The following is a 23,969-nucleotide window of genomic DNA, read 5'->3' as shown; positions in this document are numbered from 1 at the left end:
ATATCAAAATATCGGATATTTATGATATATATCCGATATATATCAACTTTGATATATATCAATTTTGTATGAAAGCCATAGTATTATTTTATTGTATTATTCATGAATACTATTGCATATGTGTTACATAAACATGTTTTTAATGTTTTTAAAACTTAAAATCAGACAAATAAAGCAAAAACATAAAATATCTTTGAAATACGGCAAAATCAACTAAAAAAATAAAAATCTTATGTCAAAAAGTACAAATACAGTAACAAATTTTAAAAGTTGATATATATCATCAAAACCGGCTTGATATATATCGGATATATATCCGATATATATCTTGATATATATCCCTTGATATATATCCTCGAACCCTGTTCATCATCATCATCATTTCAGCCATAGGACGTCCACTGCTGAACATAGAGCTCCCCCAATGACTTCCACAACTTTATATGTATTATATACAAGCCTGCAATATAAAGCTAATTTGAAATATGATGTGAGTTTTGAGTCACTAAGGCCGTTTTGAAACCTTCTTTGACAATGATGATAATGGGTAGAATGAACTGTTTATTACAGTGACAGGAGGACGCGATGCATAGCAATTAAGCAATGTCTACATGGTAAACGGTGCAGCGGTGTTACTTGATGAAGAATGTGTAAATATGTAAAGCCTGGTCCGGGAGCACGTAGAATTTTGTTCAATGACCCCAGGCTACCCATCCTTATCGCTCGCGTGTAATTATGTTGCTGTCGCGCTCGCACACTCACTGCGGGCGCGCGTCGCACAGTCGCGACAGCAATATAATTACGCGCGAGCGATAAGGATGGGTAGCTTGGGGTCATTGGACAAAATTCTACGTGCTCACGGACCAGGCTTTAGTTACTGCCTACCTCAGAATGCTCGCCACTGACGGGCATTTGACTCGACCGTTACCGCGGAATCTTAAGAGCACTATACTTTCAAGTCTTAAAAGTTTTCTAAAGCCGGTGATATCTTGATTTATTAGTGCATTTCTCTTTACATCACCCGGTGAAATCGACGTTTCTGTGTTGCAGCTGAAAGCCGCTAAGAAACCCGAGCAGATAGCATTAAGGTTAATATCTCGCAAACTATAGCAATAAGACTACGATAGCTAACGACCGGCAGGCCGCTGTATGCGCACGCGTCTATGGTCTATTGTTGACATGACAGCGCAGTACAAACAAAACGAGATATTACTGTACTTGTCAGTTGTCAAGTGCGTGACTATAAAACTGTAAATATATCTTCTAATGCTCTCTCAATGAGAACAGAATAAAATTACCTTTTGTTCCTGTTCTAAATCTCTAGATAAAAAAACTGCGCAATTTTGCAAAATGATAAGTAAAGCACACATTCCTCAAGGTAGACCTTGCAGTTGCATATCATTTGTGATATCACATGCTACTAAATATTTACATTTTACATATTTGATACTTACTTTACACGGCTCATCTTTATTGCTTCCTGTATTCAGAGTATTTCGAGAGTTTCCATTTCCTATTTTATTGTAACATCATAATTTTAAATTAAATTACTGTCATAAAACATATTATCATTTTGCCAATTACGAACAATCAAACATGAGAATTCCTGATTGTTTTAATTTTACCAGACGACTAGTCTCTATTTAAAATGTATACTTACTAACTTAGTATAAAATTATACCGTCAGCAAAACCTTCAATATGTATTACGTGTAAATCACAACATAATGTATAGGTACTATGCATGCAAATGTATGGGAAGCCGTAACGTGAAGACTTATGACGTTCGCAAACCGTTTCAAGCTGAAAGGAAATATGCACTAGCTAGAGTCGTGTAGAGCAGAATGTTAAATGGATTCTAGGATTAAAGATGCAAAAGTTACTCTGTTTGTTCGTTTTGTTATGAGTTTCCATATAATTTTAATGAAAATTAGTCAAAGGTATATGATAAAGTTTCGACAAAATTCTGAATGAAATTATACCACGCCATGTTAGGTAGGTACTTCAGATTCATAATTGGGTGTTAATGTTAAATGAATGCCATTTTTTACTATCATGGACGATGATGGGGTGATCCACGAAAAAACATATCAAATCTACCTTGATGGGGGAAACAACGGACCGTAAAAATGGGGGTATAGTAGAAGGTGAAAAGGGGATGAAGTTAATGATCCCGAAAAGATAACAAGGAAAAAAGGTTACACGATGGCTAAAAAAGTGTATTGAAGAAAATGCAAGTGTTTTTGAAACTATTTCTAACAATGTTACATTCCAGGTTTAGTATAGGTACGTTTAGTTAAATAATTCCACAATTATATCATCATAGTGAAACACGTCAATTATGATAACTAAGTGAAATGCACAATGAGTTGTCTGTCTCAGTTTATGTGCGTGCCAGATGTTTCGTCAGTCGCGGACTTTCTTAGTTAGTGGAAAGTAAACGCATCACGGTCTTGACCTACGTCTGAAAATATCGTAATTACCGACTTATTACCGGGGGCAATGACCGGCGGTAGGTAAACTTATTTAGATTATGACTCATGGGCCCGTAGTTACAATGCGATGCTTAGTCTTTATTTTACCTTTACTGGATAATTTACACATTGGACTTGCTCTTTTTGAACTTTATGGCATTAATAATAGCTTTAGAATAAAATTGAACCTTATTGTTGATAAAATTAATAAAATTATGAAACAGCTTCACATGACAGCTGCGCTGGTGAGATAAGTTACACTTCTCTATAACATAAGACCACATTTTATTGTACCTCACTATCTCGATAAATAAAATAATCTTTGATACTCTAGTAGGTACGAAACTACACTCAAGATCAGATTCAAGATTGTGTACATAATTAATTCAAATATTCAAATGTGTCCTGTGATTTAATTTTTACCAATGCTCGAGTTTAAATCAAAGTTTTAATTTCTTTTAACCTCAAACTGAACTAAGATACCCTTCTCAAGATTGAATGATAGAGATACGGGTCATATTGGCTGGTCTCGGAGTTGTGGCAACTAGTCGTTGAGCAGCGTCAATTGCCCGTACTACAGTTAATTGTCTGTACACAATTAACAGGATAAGTACATTGCGGTTGGAGTAATGGTGATAACTAGCTCAATGCTATTGTACATAATTGTCATGTTTATATCATGCGTCCCGTACACTGCTATTTCCTATCACTCTGTTAAGGTTCACCCTCTGGTGTCAAGTTCCATAGGACAGGATTATCAGTTATTGCTCAGCAATTAACTATTTCTTGTTAATTAGGGCCGGAAGACGTAGTGTGGTCAGGCCTTACTAATAATAGATGGACCGACGATCTGGTGAAGATTGATGCGGGCAGCGCAGGATCGGTCGTGACCTATGTCCAGCAGTGGACGTGATTTAGCTGAAACAAACGAATAAACTATTGCTATTACGGAATCTGAAAACAAGTCTCAACAAAGATTTTTTTATTATTTCCCTTCTCTTGCGCGTGTGGGTGATAATTGCACATTGAAGCAACCGAAACGCGCGTTTTCTACCAACGCTTGACATTATACGAATTCGAGTCGTGAAACAAATTAGAGTCCATTAACCTTGACAGAAGCTACCCGAACAATACTGGAAAAAGAAAAATTCTACATAATGTGACTTACAAACGTAGGTAATTTGTAATTTTTGTCTCTTTATTTTCTTTTCTTGTCTTGTCTAAAAGCATTGAAACTTACATTTTTCTCTATTATCTTGAAAAAATTGATTGCCTAAGGTGGTACCCACGACTTTTCGCTTGCCAGGCGAATGCTCTGACCTCTGAGAGAGCATTGCAATTTTCAAAAATTTCACGATTCTTTTTACCGATGTTACCGCTAAGTTTTCAGGATATTAGGCAATTTTGTAACTGTCCATTAATCAACTGTGGCTTAATCATATCACGTTTATAATCCATTAGAGCAGAACTTTTAAAAGCCCGCCAACAATCAGGCGCCGGTGAATCACGCGCAGGTGAACGCGGCAAATGGCGGCCGCGCGTCTGCCCTGCGCGTGCGCTGACTCATTATCTCAGTTAGACGGCGATAGATCACTAGAACACTTTTCTAGGACACTGACATATGATTATCCATATAGGAATTGAGCACATTGATGGCCATCTTGAGAATTCTCTATAATCTTCTTTACTCCTTACATAAATAACTGCAGTGAGATCTCGAAAATTAACCATAGACTTCCAGGGAAGTGAAGAAGGATATTGACTTGAATTTGGATTTCTCTATAACTAGCATAAAGATTTAAAACGGCAACTGCAGAGAGCTCAAAAATCTATCAGTGAAGAGAAAAGCTGTGATCTGGATCTCAAGTCTTAGATTACTCGAGTTTAAATAAAATGCATAATAATATCATTTGGTTTATAAATATAAACCAATGTTATTATGCAAAAATAAAAGCAATTATTCTCAACAGTGACAAGACAAGATTAATATTTACATGAAGTGATAAATATTCTGTTTTAATAAATCAATCTTGCCTGTCGACAAGCTCATTGAAATCCAGTGTAAGTAAATAAATATTTAGTATCGTAACTTTTGCTTAGTTACGATTTAAAGTAGCAATGGTTACTGATAATAATTAATTTATTCTTATGTATCATTGTCGTATAAGCTTGTAGCTGCTTATCATTCAGCAAAGTAGCCGCTTGTATCAGAATTCAGAAAGTAGCTGTGCCCAGTATATCGTCGATGTAAAGTGTGTTACGACTCAAGCCATCAGATTAGAGCAATTGTCTTGGCGCTGTTAGCGTGATAGATGAGCCGGGGGGACTGGAGTGCTGGGAGGCCTAGATCTATCGCGGAATATCAGGTCTAACTAGCCCTATTTTAAGTTTTAATTAAACAACTTAAAAAAATCGAACTGCCTTAGGCTGGAATTTAACCCACGACCTTTCGCTTGCCGGGCGATTGCTCTTCCGACTGAGCTACTTAGACACTGGATAAACTCGTCGAAATTTTTAAGTTTAATACGCTGTTACTACGGCCGCGTCTTATTTCATCAATGTTGGGTAGTACTATTTTAAGTTGTGATTTAGATCTATCTTCAGAACATTAAAAAAAAAAAAGTATATAAGTAGTATATCCGTTAAGCTAGCACCCATAACACAAGCATATTAATTGCTTACTTTGGGGCTAGATGGCGCTGTGTGAGATTGTCCAAAAGATATTTATTTATTTATTTATCATTAAACCAACAATATGAACAAAATCGTTACGTAAATATAAAAGAATGTCTGTACAGATGTTTGAGCATAAATGATTCTCGTAATTTGTCAAATTCGTAAAGTAAAAATTCTAAGAACAATGTCTGACTCAATTCGTATAACAATGGTGATACTGTTCAGTCTCTTGCTCACAAATACTTCTTCATAAACGTTAAACCACTCGCTTGAATGCATGTTTTGATGTTTGCACATTCGTCATGATATAGGTGTTACTGGCATTGTTTAAAATACTCAGTGTTTTGGTCGTATATACTTCTGTAAATATTCATGAACTACTGTAAATAATTCATGTCTCGAACACAGAGATATGTCCAGACTCAATATACTTTATTCACTGTAATTAGACCTTAATCCTAATAGAGAAACAATATCTTCTTAATTACTACTTTCATCATCGCTAGCACCATGATCTCGCCCAACGCCTGTCTGTCCTGTGTCTGCCGACCTTTCCGATTACATCACGAGCCACTTACCTGGAGTGAGTCAGCCAGTCAGTGGGCGAGCGCGACCGGTTTCAGCTCGTCTCTTTTTGTGCCAGGAATATGCACATGCACTCGAAATTGTGACATTGAAAAGTAGTTACCAACTTCAACGTTGCGAAAATACGTCCAGAAATTATCTGAAGAGTTGAAGACCCGTCTGTTATTTCTCTTATTATAACTCGGACTGTCAACTGTCTGCGATTCTGAAACGAGTTAATTAAACAAGTCATTAAATCAAACATTTCAGATGCTTGTTTTCACAACATCCAACAACATCACACGAATGTTCATTGGGGAACTTGAGATGCCTGTCTCAGATATTATCATTATCCGCTGCATTTTTTTATACTGACATAATAACTTAACTTTCACTGATCGATATAACCAATTCTACGGAACGAATTGTTTTAGATCGCTCGCATTTGAAAAATTATAGCAATTTATTTCAATTGTCTGTAATCTTGCTTTGTCTAATTTAATGGGAAAGCAAATACTTTTATGTGATATTAGCAGCTCTATTATTACTTTCCTGTTTTACTTAAACTAACATTTAGCCCGAATAGCATAATAGCCCTTTAATCCGTTCCATTTAGTAAATGGCGTAACGTCAAAGTTCCTCTAATCTTGGCCACCCACACTGGGAATTTCATCTCCCATCTAAACGCTTTTGGTATCCTGCTGCAGCATTACATTGTTGTTGTCTGCCTACGCGGCTAATTTATATTCAACATTGAAATCTTCGATGCCATATTGGAAGCTTGCGCCGCCTGTTGTCTTTTTATTGATATTTGCATATCAATGTTACGACTGACAACCAATCGACAGGCTTTGTTTTGATATAAAAAACGGCAGTAAAGTACACTATTCTATTATACCGCTGAGCAATAGTGACTGATCGATCAGCTAGGTAGTCCATTAAGGCAATATCTTCAACCACTTCCGAAGGCCCGTCAGCCAGGTCACCGTTTCCTTCCTGACTTCACGCCTCATCATGATCACCATCAAAGCTCTTGACCTCTTCTAGCGGGAAATTGCCAAACACTTCCCCTCTACGAAACATGCGGAGTCACGGGTTGAAATCTTTAATAGCGCTAAGGCTAATTCGGTGGAAAATATCCTTGAGAAATACCTTAGGTTACCTCCCTTTGATGAGATGAGATTTACCATAGATTTGCATTTAAAAATTGTCTTCTGATTACATGGTTTTATAAATATTTGCTATTGCTATAAGTAAACTGCAGTTTCTCATTACATTTACAGATAATGGAAACGTATGTTTTTGCAGTACCTATGTTCGTAATGAATGGCATGTGTAAGTAATACGGAACCAATGTATTATGTTTGACAAAACTTCCTGCACCATGTATTCACAAGAGCAATGTAATTTATAAATTAAATGCAACCCTCGTGGGAATCGCGTGATGAACCGTCATTGTTGTATAAACTGAATATTATGCCAAAAAAATGATATTTATCAATGTAACGACTCATTGTGACTGCATAATGTATGTACTCCAGATTCACAAGTCACCTGACGCAACCGAATGGAATCCAATGCTTGGTATTTGTCTATGCTTACGTAAGCACAAACTGATCTATGGCTCCGAACAACTGGCGAGAGGTCGTGATGTATATCACCACTCTCACTTTCCTATCGCATCTGCAAATTGCAATTATCTCGAGACGAACTCATTTATTCGTCTGCTAGCTTGCGTTATACGTTTTTTGTTATGTATTGTTTTCTAATAGAGTTTTTTGTATCACATTTAGGTTTTACAACATCACTGTCATGTCGCGTTGATTAATGTTTATAATTGGCTCTCGCATTTTTTATCTTGACAATTTAATGTAAAAACAACTTAATAGAAATGCAAATTTATTTACTTTCGTTTTTTACCGGCATGTTATTTTGATATTAATCTGACATTAAAAGCTGTTTTTTACAGTTAAAAAGGCGAACGTGAGATAGTTCCTACATTGCTAGCATATATTCTTGCGTGGGAAGTGTTTTTCATGCACTTGTTTTTAGTAGTAACCGTAGTACTATTTATTTGATGTCGTCAGTTGCGGAACCATTCATAAATTTTCTGAAACAAAAACTGCTTCACGATGTGTAATGTTGTTCAGAAACCAGAACAGTATTATTCAATATCTTTAGGTGGAAGTTCACGACAAAAACCCAAATAAAGTCATTACTCACGTGTATTACGTGTGCTCATTGTTGTTTTTAACTTAATTATGTATTGTATGGCACATTCTGTTCCTTCATTTGTTTTCGTAACTCTTTGTTATGTCCTATTAGGTAAGGCATGTGACGTTAATTTTCCCTAGTACGCTCAGTTTTTACAACTCTTTTAATCTTACAACACGTTTGTTTTAATGGTCTCTGCGATATGCGTACGTTGTAATTATTCTAATGCACGTTGGCTCGTCACTGTATGAAGTCACTTTCTATTACATTTTTCGTTCCGCGGCGTTTTTTCCCTTTCCTGTCGTCTAGCTAATTAATAGTAATTGCATTCGTTACCATTTCCACAGCTGTTACGTAATTAGGTTCAACGATCTTATTGTTAGTGACAAGCTCTTCATTCCTCATGTTTATCTCTTTGTTTTGTTCTCCCTTCGTTTGTTGTTATTTACTTTACGATCCTTATCAATATTTTGAAGGAATTTTTTGATGGTAGCATAATAAATCATTGCTCTATATTTTGGCTCGTGTTATCATGTACGAGCTTAAAATGTTACGTGAAATTTTATCATCGCATTCTCCTCTTGCTTTCGGCCATCGATAGCCTCGTATCAAACTCGTAAAATTTAATTACTGCGCATACTCGAACCGACATATCATCGACGTAATTCTTCTGACGCTAGTTACTGGTATAAGAGTCGTATACTTTTATTTATATCCAGGGCCATTCAGTTTTATTAGATTTTGTTAATCTACATTTACATTATCTCTGACCATGTGGTATTTAACACTGCAGTACACGCGCCCCTTTTTTTACACGAATACACGCGCGGCCTACTCTGGTAAGCCAATTTAAAATCACTGTAAATCAGTTTGTAAGCAATTTATGAATAGAATAATTATGTAAATGATAAAAGTGTTTATTATAGTTCTTTTATTATCAAAGTTTCTTTATAACTATTTGGGATCAAACATTATAAACAGATTTAAAAATTTGTAAATTTTTTGGACCAAAATTGCACTCAGAGACCAATGTTAACAAAAAAAAATTTACTAAAAAAATATGATTAGTTTTTTTTATCTGTCATAGTATTCATGACTTTCTACGGCCTGGTACACGGTGTAAATCCATTTGTTGCAAGTCCTTTATAATTTTTTTGTCGAGTGATTTCGGGCTTTTGAGTAGACTCGCAGTTTTGACGGCCAATTTTAGAAAAGTGCGCAGACTCTAGGACCCAAGCTTTACTGGCTTACTGACAAATTTAGTAAACGAGGCTTTCCTGGAATGCCAGCTCTCTGGCGCAAGTTTTCAAAAAGTTATAGCGTAAAATGTTACCCTGGTCTACTATAGTAGTCCGCGCGTGTACTCTAGTGTTAAGCACGTGCGAAACGATTTGTCACTCCAAATACCAACTTGTCGGTGGAATGTTCGCGTGTCGCGTCCCATCTCTCTCGATCGGTATCAAGCTATTAATTATCTTGTCTTCTCTTTAAATCCAAACGATCATAACAATGTTAGTGATCTGCTGATGGATTCGCAATCATTACCGCAGAATTATATACCAGTAAATCACTAAGTTTCATCTATTTGGACTAGAAGAATTTTTTAGCGTTTGAAAGGCTTCTAGCGTTGACGTCTAACGTTACGTCGTAATATTACTTACAATGTTTAGTAATTAATAAGTTAGAAGCGTTAATTTTATCGTTTTAGATTCAAATCTTATCCAACAGTTTTTAACTAACTTTTAGTATCGATCGCAATTTCAATTACATAAAGCTAAGTGCGTTATACAAAACTTGATTGAAACTTTTGATCGGTTTTGGGCAGAAACTCTCTGAGAACATTAATGAGTTTTGAGCGTTGTTTTGTGCCAAATACGGCCCAATTTTTTTCGTAAATACTGCTAAATTCTCCAAAATTCGGTCACGTATCATATACTCCGTATCTTTTTTCAATTCCAATACAGTAGAAGATATTTTTTGTCGTGCACGGTGCATCCCGAGCGCCGCCAAGGCCGGCTGTCGCCAAGAATGCGATCGGTGCCGCATTGCAGCTCGATGCACTGACCCGCGCGGCATCATACGCGTATGCGGACGGCAAATGATGCAGCGAAATTTTCTCTCAGGGAGTCCATGAAAATTGTGTGAATTTTGTACATCCAAATTCTTAACCTACCTAATTTAATTGTTTGCAATTCGTGTCTATAAAATATTTGATGAACTTGATTGTGTGGTTTCTTTCATCTTTGAGAAACCATGCGTAGTGTTTACATGTAACATCTCAATATTACAGTTTGAACCTGTTTTGCAAGATCCTGCGAATTCAATTGTGTTCGCTTCGTAGTAGGTAATTTAATTACAAAAAATACATATTATGTAATCAAATATTTCCATTGGATTTAATTAATATTGACATGTATTCCAAAAAACAATTTGCATGACGGAGTTTCTTCATCTAACAACACCAGCACGGTGCTCTATTATGTCACTCATTGTTACGATTGATTCACGCAAGTTTATACCATCACATCACCATGCAATTCACTTTCCCCTCACGAGATATAAGTACAATGCCTGCTCAATCACAATGGTGACCTAACCGACAAGGTTCTTCTACACATGCGTGAAAGATACTTGAGCGAATCCGCGCGCGAAACGTCCATATGTAAAACATTATGTCGATGAATCTCTCAAAAACGAAACGTCCTGTTGGTGATCAGTCCAATGGAGAAACGACTGTCAGAGAACGCTTGCAGAGAGCCATTTGTGCGGCACGGACACCAGCCAGCCCGAATGGACGTTTGCGCGAAAGACAAAGTCGGACAAAGACAAAACTTATCAGTCTTTCGCGCAAGTGTCCGGATACGACCTGACAAGGTGCCCATGATCATTCTTCACTCCTGTCACCACACACTTCACGTGCAATAATTTGCTGTCGCCTTAAAGGTCTTCGTGTCCACATTATACAAATCCTTGGTTAAGGACGTAATTATCTCCGAATATGGACAAGTTTTGTAAACAACTCGTGAATGTTTATTGCGTTAAATAATAGCGTTATTTATACGAGTAAGGTCGATTTAAACCAAGTTCAGGCATATTTAACAATTGAAGCATTGGGAGCAACAAGGGCGTTCGGCACCAAAAGCCCGTTTTGATGTTATTACATCAAAACATGCACTGTACCATCTAGTTTAACATCCCAAAAACTCGTTTCGATCAGCCGCTCCCTGATGGCGTGAGAATAATTTGTGTCACAAGTGGCGCTACGCCCTTGTTGCACACAGTAACAAAAGTGCGTTTAAATTCGACCTGTATGCAGTTTTTGAATACTTATTAATGTAAAAAATGACTGTAGACTAATTTTGAGTCTTCCAGTGACTTGGGCTCCTTTTAGATTGGTCCACGGACCAAGTCGCCAGACTGAATTTTCAATAATTTATTCCTCTGGCAAATGGACTCACTCTAAGATTCTAGAGTAGATTTGTGTTGATTTGGTGTTTAATTTATTAACAAAAACATTGAAGGTTCACCTTTTTAGCTCCGGAAATTGCGGCAACCAGTTAAAAATAGAAGAAAATATTTAAAAATTAAATCCGGCGACTTGGTCCGTAGACCTAGCTAAAAGTGAGCCAAATGAGTGGTTGAAACTGGTCCTGACCTTCCAGGCAGGCCTGGAGGATCAGGCTGGACCTTCCAGGCCAGTTGCAGCTGATTCGGAAGATTCCCTTCAGTCTAGTGAATATTTTGATAAATCTGATTGAATACGAAATTTCGGAAAAATATTAAGAAAGTTGAATATTTTAACGGTGATTGTAATAAATACACATGTTTAACTTACATTTAAATAAAAATTAATAAAATAAGTATTTAAATTGTTATTTATTTTCCATAAAAACTAATAATTAAATTAACGTCCTATCTGTTTACCAGTTTGGTGCAACAAGGGCGGATAACACAAGTAAAAAAAATCGCATTTTAAGATGTTTCCGATTGCTTTAAAATAGTTATAATACCTTAATCTTATTGTTAAATCATGGGACTAACAAATAATAAAATAAGTGTAAGTCAAATTATAAACATTATAAAAATATAAGACATTAAAACTTTCATTGTCAATTTTCTCGAAACTCAATTTTACGAGATACGCCCTTGTTGCACCCAATGCTTCAATTTCATTTCCATTTATAAATCTATCCGTTTTAACTTTCCTTGGTTGGATGCCAAAGTGCAAGCTGCATTGTTTTCTGTTCTTTTATTCGAACTTAATTGATACCTATTTCATTTTACGCTGCAGAAAGTGCCTTTTTGTTTCGCTTGTGAGACTGAAATTGGTTTTCTGTATTGGTTCGGCTTCGTTATTGAACGTCTACTTCTTTAATTTATTTATTTAATTGAATGAAATGTTCTATGATTGGCTGTGTATAGTGACTATAAAATAATATGTATTAAACATATTTCGTGTCCTTACTGTTGTTGTGAGTCTCCGATGAAACATTTGTAAGCGATCAAAAGATAGAAGTTGTAAAGTAAAAAAACGTTGAGATTACTTTGAAGTTTATCGCTCCTAATTAACAAGATTACCAAATTCTTCTGACCCTTCACATAATTTCTCACAAATTGGACTTAACAAAGATGTTGTGTTAACTAATATCGCATGGTGGCTGAGCACAATATGCCATCCATCACCATGACACGGTAATAATATCATACAGTATTGTAACTTCATATAAACAGACGAAACGAGAACTTTCTTTCGAAATTCAAATCTCGGTATGCGCTCGGTATGCAAAAGTCGGGGGTGTCGCGAATGTGCCCAATGGACGTCGGTGGCCAAGTGTTAAAAATGACAAAACTAATTGAATTTGACTGACCGTCATTTACGGTCAAATTGGTCAAAAACTAGTCAAATTTACATTTTCAGTCAGTTTGATTTGAAATGAAAATTATATTGTATCAAACCAGCTTTTGCCCACGACTTCGCCCGCCCGAAATTAAAGTAACAGATCATTATGATTATTAAAGTTTCGAAATTATTTAAGTAGTTTTTACTAAATTAAATCTACTAATCACAAAACGACACACATTTTTAACCTATTCCATTCATAAAGTATTTTGTTTGTCTAACTAAATAAAAAAATACAATCACAAAACTAGATAGAAATTCTAAGTAGGCAGATGTAATTAAACTGGGTACTGTAGGTGGGCAGCCCTACCGCATGTTGTCATACTGTGACGTACCGCGCGACTGTTGACATTTATTTCAAAAATATGGCCGAGTTGGAATACTGTATAGATAGTATTACCGTGACCATGACGCCGGCGTCTCACTCCAGTTGCGCTGACAGCCGGGTGCTTCGCGAATTCCATGCACTTTCACTGTAAGTGCCGGCTTTGCTTTCGTACGGCTAATGGCTGGAGATGGCTTGTTTCTGCTTTTATAATGGCCGGTTTGGATTCGAGTAATTTTTGCCGCCACATCAGTAAAATTTTTAGTAGTAGGTAGTACAGCCAGCGTCAAAAAGTTTGTGGCACCCAAAGTGGGCAAAAAGTTGACAACACAAGCGTAACAAACGCCCGTATTCACAAACATTACTTAGAGGTCTCACAGTGCGCGTGGACGCACAGGGTCATACACGAACCAATCACAGAGCTCTATTCAACGATTTGCTGCGTCACTTAAGCAAGCATCGTTTGTGAATACGGGTGTAAGACGTGACGTTGCGAACGTTTTGGCTACTTTGGATGTCATGAACTATTTGACGCTGACTATACCTACCGTTGTTTGGTCTCGCTTTTTATGCATCGATATAAGTGTGCGTAATTTCTCAAATATGTGTGTTGAGCTTCGTTTCTGACAGCCTTTATGCTTCATAACCAAAAGTATCTGGTAGTTAACCTATTTGTCTGGTGTTTGAAGCTCAGTGACGTCATTACTTTGGTAGTGTCTGCCAGCCAATGTTATGCTATCTACGCCGCGATCATGAAATCTGTTTTGTGTACTTATCTCTTAACTAGGTATTAATAAGTTAATATGAAAACACGACATAAAAGTCTTAATTTCTCTACCATGTTGTTTACTCTGGGATTATTGGAAATAACGTGTTACATAAGTTCCTCTATCCACAGTAATCCTTATGAATCTCTACAGCGCCGAGGTTATCCATAATACCATAAAGCGATCACGTCCTGAACGGTTCAGTTAGCGCGTTCAAAAACATAACTCTATTTATACCGACGAACTTCCTGCACAACAAGGGTTTTGTCACCGCTCCAAAACCGTCCTCCCAACAAAAATGAGATATTACTCCGTTAGAAACAGTCCACGTTTTTGTTATTCGAATTTAACAAGACTGTATCGCACGAAAGTCGAAAATAAAGTAAAGCTGAAACATAATAAATCAAAAAGTTTTAGCAGCTGATAATTTTGACGATAAAAGCAGAAAAGACATGTGCCGTATATTCTTTTTCGCACGCGATATCTTTTTCTATGTGATACTATTTTGGCTTAACATGAACTTTAGCGAAGCGTAATAAAGCATAATAGTAAATCTAGTGTCATTTTTCCAGAATATTTCTTTTAACGTTCTCTACAAAACCGAATAGCGTGGGTAGCTAACTTAATCCCACACATCTGTCGTAATATAGTAGGGAAGCCGATGCAATACCCAAGCCCACTTAAAACTTCGTGGCAGCATAGTTGCACGCCATCCAACTGTCCGTAAAAGCTGTGAAAGCATCACTTACAGCCAACCGCGGCTGCGGTCAGGATGCCCTAAATCCGGAACGACCTACGCCGCGCCCGCGCCGCTGAGCGTACGTAAACGTAACCTTTTTATACCTACCTCACATTTGCGTAACAGTTCATTGACACACGTCACTAACACTAGAGCCCGTCTAAGACGACCTAATTGGTAGCGCCACACACGATTATTACACTCGATGAAGACGTTGCTGACTCATTTTCGTTGTCCCTAATTCATCTGTGCTATCTTTATCTAGCTCAATATATTCTACGTTGATGACACAATCATCGCGCTCAACAATTGCAAACTAATTTCGCTTTAATATTGTTGTTAAATGAAAACTGTTCTGACGTTAAGGCTTGGTATTTCTTCTAAAGTAGGTATTTCACGCTGTCAAAATCTGCGCGCGCAATTCTTCGCCGAAAACAGCGCGTCAAAGAGTTCCCGCCACAATTTCCAGCTACACAGTATAGAAATACGCAGTTGGTTAGGTTAGGTTGACTTCCTTCCCTTCAAGCGTCACACTCACAACACTTTCTAATACAAATCATATCCAAGTGATACAAATTAAAACACCTTTCAGACTTTTTGGGAATATATTCTAGAATCGTATAAATATAAAATATAACTGCAGAAGTAAACACGGTTCAAAGTGGCCGTGGCGTCGCCCGACCTTCTGGAAGTGCTGCGCCGGCTTAAAGAATTTCAAGATTACGTCACCCGACCTATCGGTAGGCCCTTGGGAGCTTGAGCGATTGGAATTTTTTTTATGATAAGTTACTCTTAGTAGCGATTATTTAGAGCTTGGATAATGAATTTAATTATAGTTGTTGCAATTCACGAAGCTTTGCATGTGGTTAATAACATTAATCAGTATAGGTACGCATCAATTTTGTTCAGTCTCTTTGTTTATTAATAAATAAAAATATCATACTAAAATTGCAGAAACATATTTGTTTGTTTTGGTCTGGGTGTTTTCTTTCTATAATATGTATGACGTATGTACGGGGTTCTGTACCTATCGAAAATTGCTATGAGCATCACACGCGGTTACCTGCGTACCTCTGTGCACTCATGGGAGTTTAAGCAGAGGTCCCTAGAGTTTGACTTTGAGCTTTGTTTATAGTCATTACGAAGCAGACTGATGGGAAACTGCACTGTCTTGAATTCGAAAGGGTAATTTGACGGTGTTTGGGGAATTCTAGGAATAAATACAGAGTCTCCTCATTGAGATTGAGACATTTCAATTTGAGATTTCACTTGACATTGAACACAATCTGAAATGGAGTTTTCAAACACTTGTAAAAATAAAAAGTAATTAAATCAAAGGCACTAAGTAGTATTGATATCAACTTCGAAGAAAATGACTGCCAAAATTACTTTCTACCCGTTCCACACGTCTTTCATGAATTATATTAAGGTATTGTTAAACTAAATTTCAAGTAGATTGAACCAAGGAATCACTTTGTCCCATACAAACTTTGCCCCCTTTTTTCACCCCCTTCATTTCATGACCCCATTTCGGAAAATCTTTTCTTATGAGATGTCTACGTCATAAAAAGAACACACCTTCCAACTTTCAGGTCTCTACGATATCCGTCAGTCATTTAGGACAAAGCATTTTTATTAGTTGTTCAAAACTCTATCGTTCCAGGTATGTCATTGACAGGAGGGCGCTACTATCTTAATGGGTTATTCATTAGTCCACTTGACATTTCAGAATCGTTTGACTCTAGATACCAAAGCGATTTGATATTCGGAGTCTTTTAATGAAATCAAGTTCTGAAATAACTTGAGGTGTTGTACCCGATCAAGCTTTTCATTGCAGGACAGTTAAATAGTTTTATTATTAGTTTCTTCTCTAAGTCTTAATTTGTCAGAGTAGGTAAAGGCTCCATGAGAGTAAAATTTAGCCATAATATAATAGTTTTTAATTTTTTTCTTGAAATATTTGACGCCTTGTAATCTCTCGTTAATATAGGTCCACACAAATAAAGAATGTTTGACTTCGACTTTAATAATTATGCTCTTACATAATTATAAATAAACTAGCTTTCCGCCCGCCGCTTCGCCCGCGTGGAATTTTTTGGTTTTTATATAACCTATTATTACACTCAGATATAATGTGGCTTTCTATTGGTGAAAGATTTTTTAAAATCAGTTCAGTAGATCCCGAGATTACCCCTTACAATTTAACAAATATACAAACACACAAACTTTACCTCTTTATAATATTAGATTATAGATAGGTAATTTGAAACCCTATTTTGTTTTATTCTTTTTTTTATTTTAAATATTTCACGATCCAAACTAATATTTACTGTAAGTAAATGCTAAATAGTAAATATTAGTTTGGATTGTGAAATATCCTACTAATATTATAAAGGCGAAAGTTTGGATGTCATGATGTCTGGATGTTTGTTACTCTTTCACGCAAAAACTACTGAACGGATTTTGTTGAAACTTTACAGTATTAGCATTATGACGATATGTGGCAAATAAATTTCAATAAATAAATAAGACGTGTCTAAAAGCGCCATCTATCGGCATTGGTTAAAATCTACAGCACTGGACAAACTACGGTATGACGTTCGTAAATATTCATTCGGGGGAAACCGTGAAACGCCATCTATCAACATGGGTAAAATGAGGTAAAACATCATATCTAACGGGGGTAAAACGAGGTCCACGCGAACGAAGTCGCGGGCGGCCGCTAGTTTATAATAGGTAGCTTTCCCTCCGCAACCTTATTGGTATTCCATGTATGTGTCTTTTAACTGAGTTCTGTTAAACATTTCATGTAAAATTTGTTCAATTATAACTCTATTTACATCTGCATCTGTAAGCAAGGATTCATGTTCTCCAGCCCAGATGCCGAGTAAACAGAATCGTCTTTCAGTGACGTGCAGCTGCCCCTATATTTGACCCACTGACCTAATTTTTTATTATTTATTTGTGTCAGTGTGCTCTTCTAAAGAGTGAAGACGATTGTATGTAGGTACTATTAAAATGTAATTTTAACTCATTGGTTTTGTCTCATATTTGAGGAATGTATCATGAGTAGAGTCTTAGTTTAAAAGGATGCCAACGATTTAAATTTCAATAGGTAGACAAAATTCAGAATTCTTAATTATCAAAAATTTTAGCTTTCTCCAGTAACACTGGTATTATTATACTGTGACTCATCAAAGTCATCATTGTCAAAAATATTGACAAATCGAGAACTGTCACGGCCAAAAAACTGGCACGCGTCCGTCCTCCGTAAGCGCCACCGCGCGACTGATTGAGATTGTCCAAGCCGTCATGGGCGATTTTTTCCACATTTTTTAACATAGTAACTAAATAAGACGCAATATAAAAATTTCATCCGTTAAAAGCCCTCAAGTTATTTCTGAACTTTAGTTTAGTAAAAGATTCAGAATCTCAAATCGCTTATTTTAAAAATAAAACCATAATTAGAAAACGAATAGAGGTAACTTTGGGAATTTATTCTATCGAGTCAACTTCATCAAATCGTGTTTCCATCCGTTAATAGCCCTAGAAAATATCCTCAACTATGCCCAAAAAAAATCTTAGCCTTTTATTTTACTGTTTAGTACCTCAAAAATGAAAAATGAAAACCTCATTTTCGCCATTTTCTCTGTTACCCGGCCTTAAGAAGCTTCAAAGTCAAGAGCAAGAGGGCCATCGAAACGTCGTCAAAGAGCCCTCGCGATGCGGGTCAAGAGACCTGAAATAACTAGACGCGTCATAAAAGACGTGTCACCTTTGACTTTGCGGCACGTCCCGCGGCTAAGTTTACAAACTAACCCTTCTATATCTGATACCAGTCTATTTTATATCACATAAAAATACCTAACCTTGTACACGTCCAGTAAGTTATTATTTATATCGGACGCGTTTACGATGAGCATCGTGTGTAATGATGTATTTCGGTCTTACTCTGCAATAGCCGGGTAACGTGTTCACCATGTGGCGCGGGTCTTAATTCCCCCAGTTATGCAACATGTGACATGTCTTTTGTACCAACTTTCGACTTGTTTTATTTACAATTGCTTTAAAACAAACTTTTCTCATGAATGCGTCAGCGCCGCTAACGTCTACTGCACTAAAGTTTTCATTCATAAATTTCGGTTAAGCGCCGTCTGCTTCATTATTTTAAAAGCTCAGTAAAAATTTAAACTCATAATATTTTGCAATTTTTCACTAGCCACTGGCATTGTTCCAACAGGAGAATAGTTACTGCGAGTAATAAATTTAAAATTCGTATCACCCGTAAGAACCCTTCGGCCGGTGTAACTAAATATAATTTTGTTTATTGCCGACCTATTTTTCAATGTATTCTAGAGCAAGATAATATGAAACGATCTGGGGTTTATTTTCGCAACGCTTTAGGTTCTTACGGTTTGTTTGTTGCAAAAACAGCTGCGCTCGATCAAAACAGCTCACTGCAACGAATTAGGTATGACGGTATCCAATACACCTACGTGCATATTACATACTTTGAGTACGGTTCGGCCTCCACTGCTAGCGTCTAATTTCACTCAATTCACAGTTAACCAGCTTCTAGCAACCAAAACACAAAACAATGCAAACAAATCGCCTATTTTAATAAATCAATCAGTGTAACACAATGAGTTCTCGGGATTATTACAAAGTGACGTACACAAGCAAAGACTCTGAGCGTCCCAAGATGTCCACACTGGACTGTGTCCTCGACAACGACACAGAGTTCAACGCGAACCAGTTTAAACTGTACGATGACTTCACCACCGATCTGCGGATGAATTTTAACCCCATCAGGAATAACTTCCAAGAGCTAGCTAGGAAGGAGGCCAGGAGGAGGATCGGCGACCCCAATGACTCCGGTGTGGACATGGAAAACGGGAACCCTCTTGATGACGTTACCGCCTCTAATGATAGCGATTTGGTAAGTCTAGTGTGTAATTAGGGACATCTAACTGTATTACTCCAGAGTAGACAACGTACAGAAGAAATGTTTGGTTGTTTATTCTTGTAATATTTTTTCGCTTAGGCGCGAGCGATTGCTTACTAGATGGGTCCTGGTTGGAAGTTACGTCATCCCTGATGACACACAACTTTGGCTGACCAGAATATTAGAATTTTGTTCTCTCCCTAAACCGTCGCGTTCGTACATCCATATGACATATGCCAAGAGAGCCCATAATAATATAGTTTTTTTCTCTGTAGTTTCTTACTCTGTGGTAATAATATTTATTATAGCTACGAAGCTGTTAGGATTCTGTTCTACATTTAAATTGAGCTATTTAGATATTCGCTACGATCATTTATCGTTCGAAATAATATTTATATCCAAGTGTAATAACTTTCGAAAGTTTCTTATTAAATAGTTAATTAACAACTGCCGCCATGTTTTTAACTGATAGCAATCTGCTTTACTGATAAAATTGTTTCTAGTTGTTTCGAAGTAAGATTCTGAATCGATATTGTGATGAAATTGTACTGCTAGATTAAGCTTGTGTGTTATGTAATGTACATAAGTACTTACTAGCTTCTGTTTGCATTTCGAAGGACCAATTTGTTTGTTGATCATCATGTGCTGCAATTGCATTAATCAAGTCGTAGCGTTATGAGCCTATGCATATTCAGAGCTTAATTCAGGCGTCTCAAGTTTGGGGGCGTCAACCTTTGTGAAGGTGACGTGAAATGCAGATCTGATAAAACGACTGGGCATGACTAAAGTCCCCCAGACGGCCTATTGTTTGTGACCGCCGGCCATTGTCCATTCAGCACGGGAATCGGTTGTTTCCGAATAATTGTTCCACGTGAAGGAAATTAACGAATAAGTACCGATCGTTACATAAAATCGAATGCATTGCACAAAACGATAATATTGTAATTGAATAACAAAACGCTTATTTGGTTAACGAGATGTTTAACATTAGTCGGACTTGACTGATTCTGTTATCGTGTAAACAACTTGTCTCATTATTATTGTCTAGTGACAACAATAGTGGTAATGACTTCTAATTTGTATACATAATTCGAGGTGCTCAAGTGCTTATTGTCACGTAGTTATTAAAGGACATTGTCAGAAACCGCCTAAAAAACCGCCCAAAAACATTAACCCATCATAATTATTTTCTATTTTTTTTAATACATTAAGCACCCTTTCATTCTAATGGACACTTAAGCATTGAAAAATTAAATAAATAAGTCTTTTAACGTTTATTCTATAATACTATTACAACTTCCGGACGTTTTGGTGCGTGGCATGGTCTAAAACCTATCAAGTTCCATAATTTTTGCCGATAAAATCTGTACGAGGCATTACCGTACTTTATTGCTGGGAGTCCATGTATAGTGATGTTCCTGCGGCCATCATAGACAATAAAATATCGATTTTGAAAATAAAATAAATCGATTAAACTGCTTTGAAGACTAGATTTGCGTTAAAAGCTAAAAAGATATTGACACTATTACAAGAAGCTATCTAAAGTGTCCAACTGGTCGAAGGTCGTAAATAAAATAAAAATAATTAGGACCATAAACTGATATTCATGGTATCATAACTGTAAAAGTGTCAGAATCCGATGTTGAATCCAATGCCAGTTGAAGTGTGAGAAACATATATATTTTTTTTTATGTGACAGGAGGCAAACGAGCAGACGGATCACCTGATATCAACCTAGTATAGTTGCCAGTCTCTCATAATCTATGCCAATGAGGGTTTTCGCGATTGAAAAATCCGCCAGATGGCAATACGTAGACGTGAGGTCCAAATGCTGCATGATTGGTTATTTTTGACATGACATTGACAGATATCCACCAATCATGCAGCATTTGGACCTCGCGTCTAGGTATTGCCATCTCGCGGATTTTTCAATCGCGAAAACCCTCATTCATAGCACATGTATAATAATAGACCAAATGAACTTTTATAGATTGTGAAAGAGAAGATAAAGATTTTATTATTTTATTAAAATCTTGCCACGAGGTAGTTTTTCAGTAGAAACCAGGATTGGATAATCGCTACAGGCAAGTATCAGAACATTTTATAAATATTTTTAATCGATTATATCCTTGTGAATCGTTTTAATAAATTGTCATTTTACTTTTTCAATTAAAACTTTTTCAATCCCTAGTCTTGTCAAACTGTCATAATGTCAACAAATTATAAATGTCACGTCAGTTGACTCAATTTCAGTCTTCTGTGCCTTTATTGTATTTTTATTTCAATGAAATAGTGCTAAAGGGTTAGTACTAAAACTGAAAGCCTTTTTTCAGAAAGAAAACCAATGTGGTGCCCTTATTATTCATGCTGTTTGAAAGTTACAAGTCAGTGATACAGAGTTGCCGACATTATAACTCCGTAGTGATACCATACCAAAGAAGAAGTTTTCCTAAACACTTGTGTTGTTTTTATATGTGATCGAATAAAAAGGATTAATTCTACTGCTCAAATGGAATAACTTATCCCAAGAGACCGAATATAAAAAAAACCTCTCCATAGAAATTATCACCATCAAGCGACCCGGACTTTATAGAATATGTAAAAAAATACTCAAAAGTTTTTAAACAAGTTTGTACCATGGCAAAATCTATTTACATACGTGACAAAATTAAAAACTCTGGCAACAAAATTAAAGCTACTTGGAATTGTATTAATAAAGAAACTTGTAGAATTATATCTCGGGATGACACATTCGCATTAAAAATTGATAATAAGTATATTAAATGCAATGATAAGGTAGCAAACGCATTCGAAGGTTACTTCTCAAATGTACCAATCATAACAACAAGCAATCTTAATTCATGTTCATATCAGGCAATGTCTCTTCTCGAGGGTTGTGTTGATGTTTGCAATAGCCCATTAAAATTTAGACAAATAGACCCCATAGTTATTATAAAAACTTTCAAAGAACTAAATATAAAAAAGACAGAGGATATATGGGGCATATCAACAGACATAATAAAACCCATCATTCCTCTTATAGCTCCCCATTTAGCTCATATCTTTAATGAATGTATTAACGAAGGTCAGTTCCCTACCCTGATGAAACATAGTAAAATCATACCATTATTTAAAGCAGGAGACAAAAGTGACCCATCCAACTTTAGACCTATATCGATACTACCTGCGCTCAGTAAAATATTTGAAAAAATTATTTTCAATCAACTACTGTCTCATTTTAACTTAAATAAACTGTTTCATGAAAAACAATATGGGTTCACAAAAGGGAAAAGTACGACCGATGCAGGGGTTGCTCTTATCAAACACATTTTCGATGCTTGGCAGGAGAAAAAGGATGCTATTGGTGTATTTTGTGACTTATCGAAGGCGTTTGACTGTGTTGATCATCAAACTCTGTTATTTAAGCTAGAACATTATGGCGTATCAGGCAAGGCCTTAAGCCTATTACACTCTTACCTCTCAGACAGATTACAAAAAGTAAATATTCACGGAACTAACTCTTCGGGCGCCCCCCTAAAAATGGGAGTGCCCCAAGGCTCAATACTGGGACCATTGCTCTTTCTGATTTATATAAATGATCTACCTTTTTATTCAAAGGACCTTTGTGAGATAGTATTATTTGCTGATGACACTTCTTTAATTTTTAAAACTGACAGGCGTCAGGAAATATTTGACGACGTGAATAATGCTCTTTCCAAAGTATTAGACTGGTTTACAACTAATAATTTGCTATTAAACGCAAAAAAAACTAAATGTTTAAAATTCACTATGCCTAATGTCAAACAAGTTAATACTAATATTACAGTAAATAATGAACGCATTGAACTGATAAACTCTACTGTCTTTCTAGGTATTACCCTAGACTGTAAATTACAATGGGGCCCCCATATTGCTGCCTTGGCGGGAAGACTTAGTTCAGCTGCCTTTGCGGTGAGAAAGATCAGAAACTTGACTGATGTTGAAACAGCAAGGCTAGTATATTTTAGTTATTTTCATAGTATTATGTCTTATGGTCTTTTACTGTGGGGCTCAGCAGCAGACATAGAATCAATTTTCATTTTACAGAAAAGAGCTGTTCGGGCAATATACGGTCTTAAACCACGTGACTCGCTTAGAGAAGTTTTTAAAGAAATCAATATATTGACTGTGGCTTCGCAATACATATTTGATAACATTATGTATGTCCGTAAACATATACATTTATTTACTAAGAAAAGTGACGTCCACTCATTTAACACGAGACATAAGAATAAACTTGCTGTTCCATCATTCAGGTTGCATAAGATAGGTAATTCATTCTTGGGGAAATGTATTACCATATTTAACAAAATACCACACAACCTTG

The 23,969-nt window shown here is 36.4% G+C and overlaps 1 protein-coding gene across 1 annotated transcript in view; it reads left to right on the top strand.

Annotated features, from left to right (window-relative positions):
- LOC135076732 (adenomatous polyposis coli protein-like) overlaps window positions 1-23,969 on the top strand; it is a 74,906-nt gene that overhangs the window by 15,925 nt on the left and 35,012 nt on the right. Inside the window, exon 2 of the mRNA XM_063971152.1 lies at window positions 19,223-19,597. Coding sequence (XP_063827222.1) covers window positions 19,301-19,597 — 297 coding nt within the window. The 5' untranslated portion in view covers window positions 19,223-19,300. The remainder of the gene's footprint in view (window positions 1-19,222; window positions 19,598-23,969) is intronic.

Source organism: Ostrinia nubilalis, chromosome 12 (assembly GCF_963855985.1).
Source record: "Ostrinia nubilalis chromosome 12, ilOstNubi1.1, whole genome shotgun sequence".
Classification (NCBI taxonomy): Eukaryota; Metazoa; Arthropoda; class Insecta; order Lepidoptera; family Crambidae; genus Ostrinia; species Ostrinia nubilalis.
This window is presented reverse-complemented; position numbering and strand designations above follow the sequence as displayed.